Below are 10,334 nucleotides of genomic sequence, written 5' to 3'. Positions count from 1 at the left end.
GAGTTCAAAAGCAAAAAAAAAGAGATTATAAAGTTGCAGGATGAACGCATGACATTATTCCAAACAGATGGGCGATCTTCTGGCTTTGACCATCTGGGACTAAAGCAGACTAAAGACCGATGTCAGATGGGATAACGATGGGAACATCCTCGACATTCGATAGACTAATGATGTCCATGGGCACGCAGAAATGTATTGCGTCATCGAGCACTAGGCTACAATCTCAATTAACGTCATACTCTCTAGGTCTGACCCCAGTGTTGGGAACAGCCAGTGAAGTCATAGGCATGTTTGCCAATGTAGTGGCAAGCCTTGGAAAACTGTGGCAAGATATGCGAAAAAAAAATCAATCGAGTGGAGAAGAGGACTCAAAAGGGAGTTGAAAAATTGACGGATGAACTGGCAAAAAGCGATCAGGTCCAGTTGATTCAAAACACCGATCAGTGCCTTGCGGAGAGTTTGGCTCTAGCTACCAAGGAGTCTGAAGAAAGAGATAGCAGAACGATACGAGAGATCAAGCGACTGTTGAACAATCAAGACAACACCTAGGCTCAAACGGAGACTAACTCGGAGAAACGATTGAGTGCCAAGGCTGATCTTGTGATGCGGAAGCTTGATGAACTCTTTAGCAGCAGCAACCAAGAAAATTGCTCCTGTCCAAGGTAGAACTTGCGTCAGGTAGAACTCGCAGTGGCTTCCCTGAGATCGAGAACAAGTTTTGAGCCTAAGCAAAGTGGGAGACTATGGGCAGTCCCGACGAGGGCAGGTTGAACAGATCCAAATACGCCAGAGGCGAAACCCCCAGTCGCGGGCACGTTGTCAGATCGGTTCCGTATTTTACAACCATTTCGCATGATACTAAGATTTACGCATCAATGTTTGAACCATTAAACAGGTCTCTTGAGACGTTTTTTACTAAAGTCTCGAAGTCTACTAAGAGAGGTGAAAGGTCACGAATGACACTCAGGAAACCGAAGTTTTACAAAGATGAGTCAGATGGCTGCATTGATACTTGGATAGAGTTGATGAAAAGGCACTTTGAGAAACAAAAGCTCTCGAAGAAACATGAATGTAGTGCACTGACGAGCAACTTAGAAGGCACCGCCCGAAACTGTGTGATGGCGAAAAAGACAACTGAACGTGGCAGTGCTCGTATAATCTTTGACATCCTGCTCAGTCGTTTGGGGTGTGCAGGGGCATCAGGCGATGATGAAATTTGAAAAAAGGCGCCAAAGAGATGATGAGTCCATTGACAAATTTTTGGACGACCTCGAACTGCTCAGAAGGAGAAGTAACCCTGACGAGAGAATCTCAGAAAGGAATTTAGCCATAGCCTCGAAGTTAATGATCGGAGTAAAGAGTAATGAATTGCAAACCATGTTTGCCAACCACTTTACCGTGCCCACGTCCGATGATTTGCGCATGAAATTGCGTGAATACCTGCTCATAAAACCATGGGCTGAAAATCGCTACGATAATTACGGCAACTAGAGTGGAATTAACAGTTCTGGTTGGTATAAGCCTCGTGATGACATGACAAAAGGAGGTCATGCGCTAATTGTGGGTCGCTAGACCATCACGTCTCAGCCTTTTCCACTTATAAACAAATTATTTTGCGATTGGTGATTTCCTTCACGACGTGGACGCAACCGATGAGGACCACCCAAAATATGTAAGACGGATCATAATGAAATATGAATCAAGATGTTTCTTTTGCAATCTGGAAGATCAATTCAAATCGTACTGCACTCAGTTTTTTTTGGGATGCAGTAGCAGACGCAAAGCATACCCGCTACGAGGAGGCGCTTTCAGGAGTGAAGGCTAGTCGAGAAGCTGAGTCGCGGAATGAACGAAGCTGAGTCGCGGAAAAAAGAAATGTCACAAGGTACCTTAACAACTAAGACGTTGAACACCTTGCCGGATGATGCGATTGCCTCGAGCCTGGAAGCTGTACGAGCTAATGCATATAGTGTAGATTATGGCCTAGGGGCTCGGACCGCACTACAGTAGGTTCAACAAGAGTTAGCTACGAGAAAAGTTCACCATTGGATGAGGTCTGAACTGGAAAATAAGGAGTTGCGCGAAAAACTGGATACTTTAGAGAATACCGTGAAAAGAGAAAACAACCAGGAGCCCAAGAGCCGAGGTTTGAAGTTGAATGTTGTTTCAGGAAAGATCTTCGGAATGACGAGAGATGGGAGCAAGACAATGTCTGTCATATTGGTCGCGTGAGATCAGGTGATGAAGAACTTGAGTAAGAGTAGACGGACATTATAAAGATATCAATGGCCCGTATCCGATTCTGATGAATGTGGATGACCTAAACATCTACACGAAAGCTCAAGTGACGAGTGCAAAAGACCAAGTAGGCCAGATTATCATCGGTCAAACGGAGCTCAAGGTATGAAGAACTGAACACAATGCCATGCTTGAGCAGGATGCAGTCCACATAGGCTGCGAAGCTGATCTAGCAGCACACGTATTGGACATGAATGTCAGACAACTCTCTGTGAAGGGACTACTTGACACCGGAGAGGTGGTCAGTGTCATGCCCATGAGCACCTGGTCCGGCATGGGCTTCAATAGGCCGGATTTGATACCGACTAACATCAGACTGGTTGCGGCCAATCAGGGTTCGATCTATGTGACCAGAAGGACACATATCATCTCGCTGCAACTGGCAGAAAGGCATCTCTGTATGACTTCGACAAGTTCGTCCTAGGTTGGAGTCCGACCAGACAAAACTTGGATGACACTGACCAGTTCATCCTAGGACGCGACTTCTTGCGCAATTTTGACGTCACGATTGACCACAGCGACGGGTTGATACGAAAAAAGGACCCAGCAAAGAGTATGAAACGAAACCTGTTAGTGAGATCTTGATTAATCAAGCGAAGGTGCCAATTTTCCTAAACCGGAAAGGTAGGTTGAAACCAATTCAAGCTGTAGTCGTGACATTAGGATGAAGAATTTCAATGCACATAGTAGCAACAGACAAGTGTGTATGGTCCCCAACCTAAAACAGTAAGAGCTCAGCTATTTTAGGAAGAAGATTCTCACTCACTCAGAATCGACTATGTGTGGGTGTATTGTTGAACACTCAGGCAACATCGGTGACGATACAGCATGGAAAGAAGTTTGGCTATGCATTGCCTCTGCACACCGAATACCAGAGTTTGGAAAACTTGTAGAAGTATAAAGTAACTGAGTGTCCACCACATGCCAACCAAGAATGTAAATTGAAGAGAATAATTGAATTGAAGTCTTTTAAAACGGTGTTTTCTATTCAAATGGCAATCGAAAAAAAACCCATGCTTCGCACTGATACAATCAGTCTTAATGTGTCTGTAGCGCGATTGCGCGAAGACAACCGCTCAAAACAACAATCAGACGAGCCACCACCAGATCAAATTTAGCACGGATCGTTCCCAATTTATCCCAGTTTCTACAGAATTTTATGATAATAATAATCATAATAAAATTAACCATAATAATCATTAAAAATGAAATGCGGAATTTAGATGAATTTTATATAACACAGATGCAAAGCGGAGCCTCGCAACGTTTGTGATACAACAAAAAAGGCAGTGCAAGTTTTTGAATATAAAAAGAAATGAGAGTCGAAGTTTTTTAAAGAAAATAGAGTTGAAATTACTTGAAAAAATAATTTTTAAAAAATCGAAATAATTTCATTCTACAAACTTTAAAAGCTTAAAAAGTTTTACCATCCTTTCGTACTGATACACGTAAAAACATAGAAGTAGGTTTGCCCTCAAAACTACCCAAAAATACAAAAAATACTTGAATAATCCGATACAATTTAGCCAAAACCATTTGATTTAGAAACAAATATTCAAAATCAGACTTATTTAAAAAATAATTAGCAATTTTTGAACTTTTTTTCCCTTAAAACTTTTAATTACTATCCAATATAAAAGATAGTTTTTTCTAATTTTTCAAGAAACTAAGAAACTTTATGATCGCAAGGGTAACAAAATAAATTCAATTCAGATCTATTTTGTAATTCATTTGCTAAGTGGTTGTATCAATAACAGTTTTCTGTTTTCCTAGTTAGTAGAATAATTCTTGATGTTCATAGAGGTCAATCAAAAAGTTTAATTGTAATTGTAAGACATTTATTCGACTAATTAAAACGAAAATTTAGTTTTTTTTTAGTTTGAAAGAACAGAAAGTGAAACGACGCTTTAATATCACGAGTTTTTGTATATCGTATCTTCAATCCAATCAATGAGGTGTGGTACACTTGAGAAGTAATTGTAGCCATTGCAACCGTTCGAATTCCCGCTGCCTTCTACATAGTAACTGGCAACACCATACAAACAATTGGCAATCCTACTATTGCAGAAAAACGTGAACAAAGGAGCTCCGTCGTCTAAGTAGCACAAACCCGAAGATTTGAAACCTTGGATTTTGTCTGTGCAAATATTGTCCTCGCGACACAATCGCAAGTCGTAAGGGTCACGTGATTGGAACTTGGTCTCGACGAAAAATGTTTCCTGGAGACGCGGCGGAAACTTGTACCCTGAAATGGAACTGGCGCCCATGCTGCAGGTACCGAGAAACGTGCCATGGTCGTGCGACTCGCGACAGAGGGCTATGGCTTCGAACTTGCCCTTGATCAGTGGTCGCCGAAGACGAACGAGAGCAATATCGTTCATGGGTTGTTCGGTATATCGGAAACTATAGCGGCAGCATATACAAATTCGAAATAAAGTTATTTACGAACCGAAACTAAATATCTTCCAATTTGTGAAACCAGCAGTGTACAGAAAAATATGGCATCAGAAAAGTTTCGCCATTCTTGCTTTTTGTACTGTAATTTTTAGGGTTGGATATTCTGTTACGAAGAATAAAAGATCATACAGTATAACTTACTTGGGGTGTAAAAATGCTTTTTTCGTTGGTATCAACAGACCCAAATTGCTTCCAGGCTCAGAGAAACGAGAAATTTCGACCACAGGCCTCCGATTTCCTAGAATGAAGCATAGATCTTGTTAAGTTATTGTCCTGTTTGTCTGACTTTCAAAGTTCTGAGTGTCGTTTTTTCTTCAGACAAATTTTGACTTTTCAAAATAATTTTGAGAGAGGTTTTTAAAGAATTTTGAAGATGTAGATGCCCTCAGTTCAAAATTATAGATATTTGACCTCTGGCTTGTTTGTAACGATTTAGTCAAATTGGGCTACCCGGGTTGTCGTCGCAGAAATAAATATCGGTGTTTCAGGCCCTGATCAGTGGCAACTAATCAATGATCAGGACAAAAACGTAGATGAAGATCGGAACTATCGCTGAAATATCTCTGAATCAGCGCTGAAAATTCCGGCTCTGAATTAGCGCTGAGTTATTTCTGAATCAGTGCTGAAAGTTCTGGCTCTGAATTAGCGCTGAATTATTTTTGAATCAGTTTTATGAATCAGTTTCTGAATCATCTAAAAGTTTTATCGCTGTTTCAGACCCAGATCAGTGGCTTCTTATCCATGACCAAAAAATTGCACAGCACTGATTCATGATATAATGCTGAATCAGGGATAACTATTCCTGCGAGTTCAACCCCGGTAACTATTGCGCAACTTTCCAATAACGAGTGGCAAACTAATCCGGCTCAGAAATATATCACTAGATGCAAAATATATAAGGCGAGAGAAATTTCAAAAAGACCTAACGAATTTAGAAAACCTTTTTAAATTTAAAAGATCCAAAAACATCTGTTAAATGTTTTTTTTTTATTAGAAAATCTGTTAAATTAGTTAAATTAAAACAAGAATGAATAGTAATACTAGCTAAACTTAAGTTAAAATTGATAGAATTCAATTTGGATGTCAGCCTTTATTCAAAAATTGTCTATTTGAGTCTGAAATTTAAAAAAAATTCAGACAAAACAAACACATGACTGTTCGTATTTCAGGACTGCACTTTAAGACTAATTAAAACATTTTTGATTAAAAACATGACGAAATAACAAAAAAATGTCTTTGTTTTTTTTCTTCAATTTAGTCTCCTAGCACATTCAAAAAAAACTACTGAATTAAAAAATAACCCCAAGCATACATCACCCAAGCGTTTTTTTTAAAATTGGAACAATAAGCATTTGAAATGTAGCTATATCACTAAGTTCGGAAAATTTATTTTAATAATGTAGTATTTGATTACGGGCCGATCAACTGGTCACATAAGCGAAACAAGATCGCAAGCAAAACATGACTCTTTTATTTTGAGCTCAAATCAATAATACTGTTAGATGACAACCTAAAAAAAATTGGCCGACTGAAATAAACGTAGTTTAAACTGAACTATTTTTTATCATAAAAAGTCAGATTGAATTTTTTTTCAGTAGTCACGGCTTCTAAGAAACCATTTGATTCTATCTCCAGAGACGAAAACTGGTATCTGAGTTATCAAAAGTTTGATGTTCGATCACACAAAGGAAAAATTTCAAGGTGTTTTTCGGACAAATTGAAAACATATAGGGACGTCGTACAATTTCAAATGAGATCATAATGAAACCTATCAAAACATCAAAAAAATCTGCCCTTAAGTTTTATAGAATTTGTAAATGAACGCACTCCGGGCATCGAAAATCAAACTCAGGGTGGATTTGGGGATGCATCGACTCTTGCTCTAAAAAGTTTGACCCCCTAGCCATCCAATGGGCCCTTTGGTAATGTTTAACGCGCCAAAAACACGAAACGCATTTTTTTTTGGTCAAAACTTCCAAAAAAAGTCCTGAAACGTCTTTTTTGATAAACTTTTGAGGTAAAATTGCCTTTAACGCAGACAGTTCTGTCACACAAATTTTCCAAGTGTAGAGTTGTTTAAGAAAAATAGACAAAATGAAAATAAAACTCAAGTTTCTACAAAAAAGAGTCTGCTGTTTTTGGCCGCAAACAATTCCATGACATCCCGAACATTTATTTTCATGTTTTTGTGGATATATGCCAGAGCCAAACTCGAAAAAAAAAGGAGTTCCTTACATACTCGACTAATTTTTAGCAGCATTAAATTGGAAAAGGCTCGTTCGGGAGTTCAAACTGGTACCGGATGGGTAGCTTTAATTTGCCACAGCGGGTACACGACTGACATTGCCGGGTTGCATTGGTAAACATTTCTGGTATATAGCTGTAAAGAGAAAGATGCACATATTACTCCAGACTTGGAACTCACTCCCAAAGTCACCGTTTGATAGCATTTCAAAATCCTCGTCAGTTGCAACACTATTTGAAACTCAGCAAAACAGGAGCTTGCAAATATTAGAGCAGGCCGCGGCAACCACTAAGAATTGTTCCTGAAGGTCTAACAGCTTGAAATTTACGAGTGACAGGTAGAACGTTTGTTGGGAAAACCTTAAGCATATGTGGCAGCATAAAACCGTCTTCTACAATTCTCGCTCTAGGTGGAAATCACCAAATTTTTTATCATCGGATCGGCATAAAATTTTTGCAACCACACGCTCTCTTTACCAATCTACCATTGCTGGAAGAGAAGAGTTTTTAAGAAGTTTACTGGGCATTGGCAAGCAACACTGGTGGTCTCACTAGCAGCAAAACATGATCCATGCTCATCACTGGAATGAGAAACTCCGATCGCATGATGCTAGCCAGATACACACTGCAGACCGAAGCGTAACTTTTATCAGGCCAATTGCTGGTATCTTTAATTGTCGCTTCAACGGCTTGCCGAGTTTGAAAGAACGTCAAGACAGAATCGAGGCGCTTGGCTTATCTTGTTTCACACAGCATGGAAAAAATCGTTTTGACAGCATCATTGAAGGTCGTTCTTCGTATTGGTGCGCAAAGAGCTGACACAAGAAGTCCTAGCGCTTAGCTGACACAAGAAAAAGGGTGACAATGCTCGTCCAATTGGCGTGACTTTCGATGAAACAGCCAGATTTAGGTTCCGCAGATTGAGTCATTTTCATGCTAAGTTTGCAGAGGAGTTTGGTTGACGTGGACATCACATCACGGTCCATGTCCAATGAGTTGAAGTTGTAGACGCCTGTTCCTTTCTATCTAGGCTGGAGACTACAGAACTTGCTCAAAGAGCGGCTGTATACAATATTTCATCCTTATAAGTTATTTCTTTGCAAAGTAATTGATCTTTAAGCGTGGCTAAAGGCCTCTATAGTTCTAAGAGCCTTGAAGAGTAAGGTCCAAAAGAGCCAAAAAAAACTTTTTTTTTTGAAAATTTGAGCCCTTGAAAAAATCCACGATCTTACCCTAATTGGAAACAAGCTTCATCATTCAATTAAACTAGAAAATTGCTATATCAGCCTGTAAACTGTTTAAGCAATCGCAAATTGCGTAACATAATTGCAAACTTTTGATATAATAAAAAATGAAAAATAAAAAATTATAAAGACAATAAAGAAAAAGAAAAAAACTTGTTAATTTAGGAAATAGATTTAAACATGAAAAAAACGCTTCAATTAAAAGCCAGTAGCTAACATTACCACAGTAGCAGCACTATAATTACCTGAAAAGCACCTCACGCCGTGTCAAGCAATACTGAATCTGAGGTGACTTTGATAAACTATTTTTTTTACAAGAAAATGAGACGGGTAATACTGATCTGAGAGTGCCGTAGTAATTTAGAACTTTATTTAAAATATGACTTTATAAATAACCAAATGTTACCTCTATAGGCGGCCACGCAATGAGCTGCAGTTATGACCCAGGAGCGGTCCACGATAGCTCCCCCGCAGAAGTTGTTGCCAAAGATTACCTTGACGTAAAAAGGACGATCATTGCCGCTGTCCACGCCATTCACAATCTGCATCTGCAGCGATTTAACGAGAGTTGCATTTTTGAGACCCGAACAAAAAGAGAAATAAAAATGCATCAGAGCCAAGGCTAGCAACGGGCTATTCATTTTGCAAAATAATGTATTAGATTTTATACAAAATGATTTTAACAAGTTTTTGAGAAAAAATTAAATTGAGATCTTTCGAGAACAAATATAATCCAAGTTGAATTTTGTTATTATGGCATCTGTAAATGTTTGCTAATTTACGTTGGGTTAATAGACAAACACGGAAGACTAAACATGAATGGATCACTGGTTATGTTGAGGGTTTTTGACATTCAAAACCGCAAACTGATGGCTGACTTCGGCGTGTCAAAAGTCACAGTAGTTCAACTGAGAAATTCCAAAATAGAGGTAAATCTGATATTTTATAAGCATACCATACAAGCTACCCGGAGAAAATAAAGCAAATGCAAATAAGTCAAAAAGTCATATGAAAAATTGAATCTAACAAAAACCAAAAACTCTATACGTTTGTCTTGAATGAAGTTCGACTCAAAGAACGCATGCTGAAACCTGGAACACAATTGCCAGTGTTTTGTTAGCATTCAAGCCAACTCAGACAAAAGCGTTTTGTTAGCATTCAGCGAAAAAACAAGTTGTAAATATATTGTTTCACTAAATTAGTTTCCGCTGATCAAAAGACGCAACATGGGTTGATTAAGCCGGTTTAACATTAGCCAAAACAACTTCAGTCGAAAAAAAAAAACGTTTGAATCAAAATTTAAAAGGAAAATTGCATGAAACCGCAGCTGGTTGAATTACAAATTACAGTTAAAAATTACAAAATTACAGTTATGGAACCAGTTTAAAACAAGTATTTATAACCAATTAAATTATTGATTATTTATCTCAGTAAAATACGGGGGCTATTCTCATGCGCGAAGGACCGAATGAGCGAAAAAAACTCGTGAGCGAAAAACCGAAAACAAAATTAGCCGAAAGTCAATTTTTAAAAGAAGCAATTGACATTCATTTAAAATGAATTAAATGAACCTATATTATGTTTCTTTCATAACGAAACCCTTGAAATATAAAATTTGTTCCGATTCGGCGGCGTTCAGTGACAACTTGAAAATTTTGCATATCTCTGCCGTTTTTATATTCGGCCAATATCAATATTCATTCCTTGGAAGTGTTTTAGATTACTGAAATTTGATTGGCTGATTTTTGTTTTCGCGCATTCGGTCCTTCGCGTATGAGAGATTCCACTGTAAAATACTTGGAACCAACCAATCATGATCCATGACTAACACTCACAATAAATTGTAAGGCTGAAACTATTTATAGTTTCAGCCAGAGAAGAATTAATTTAACTTAGCAAGCAGTTGCTCTTCCCAAGTTCTACTTATAGAATCTGAGCCTCGCAATAAAACTAGCATACTCTAGATCTATTGAGACTAAGAGATATAAGAGTAAGATTGGGATTCGTATTAGACTAAGAAGTTGCACGAATCTATCCGGCCGAAAGTAAGATAGGGTGATGAACAGACGGTGTACCTTATCCGGAATTACT

At 38.5% G+C, this 10,334-nt stretch overlaps 1 protein-coding gene across 1 annotated transcript; it reads right to left on the bottom strand.

The window, feature by feature from the left end:
- Positions 1-4,188: 4,188 nt before the first annotated feature.
- LOC134846508 (trypsin-like) lies at positions 4,189-8,987 on the bottom strand. Its single transcript, XM_063863890.1, has 3 exons — positions 8,650-8,987; positions 4,897-4,993; positions 4,189-4,701 (listed from the first exon to the last, which is right to left on the bottom strand). Exons 1-3 carry the CDS (start codon positions 8,882-8,884, stop codon positions 4,212-4,214), a joined length of 822 nt encoding a protein of 273 aa, XP_063719960.1. The 5' UTR covers positions 8,885-8,987; the 3' UTR covers positions 4,189-4,211.
- Positions 8,988-10,334: the final 1,347 nt, after the last annotated feature.

The sequence above is a fragment of the Symsagittifera roscoffensis genome, chromosome 5, assembly GCF_963678635.1.
Source record: "Symsagittifera roscoffensis chromosome 5, txSymRosc1.1, whole genome shotgun sequence".
In the NCBI taxonomy this organism is placed as follows: domain Eukaryota; kingdom Metazoa; phylum Xenacoelomorpha; order Acoela; family Convolutidae; genus Symsagittifera; species Symsagittifera roscoffensis.
Note: the sequence above shows the minus strand (reverse complement) of the source record. Positions and strands in the feature narration are given on the sequence as shown.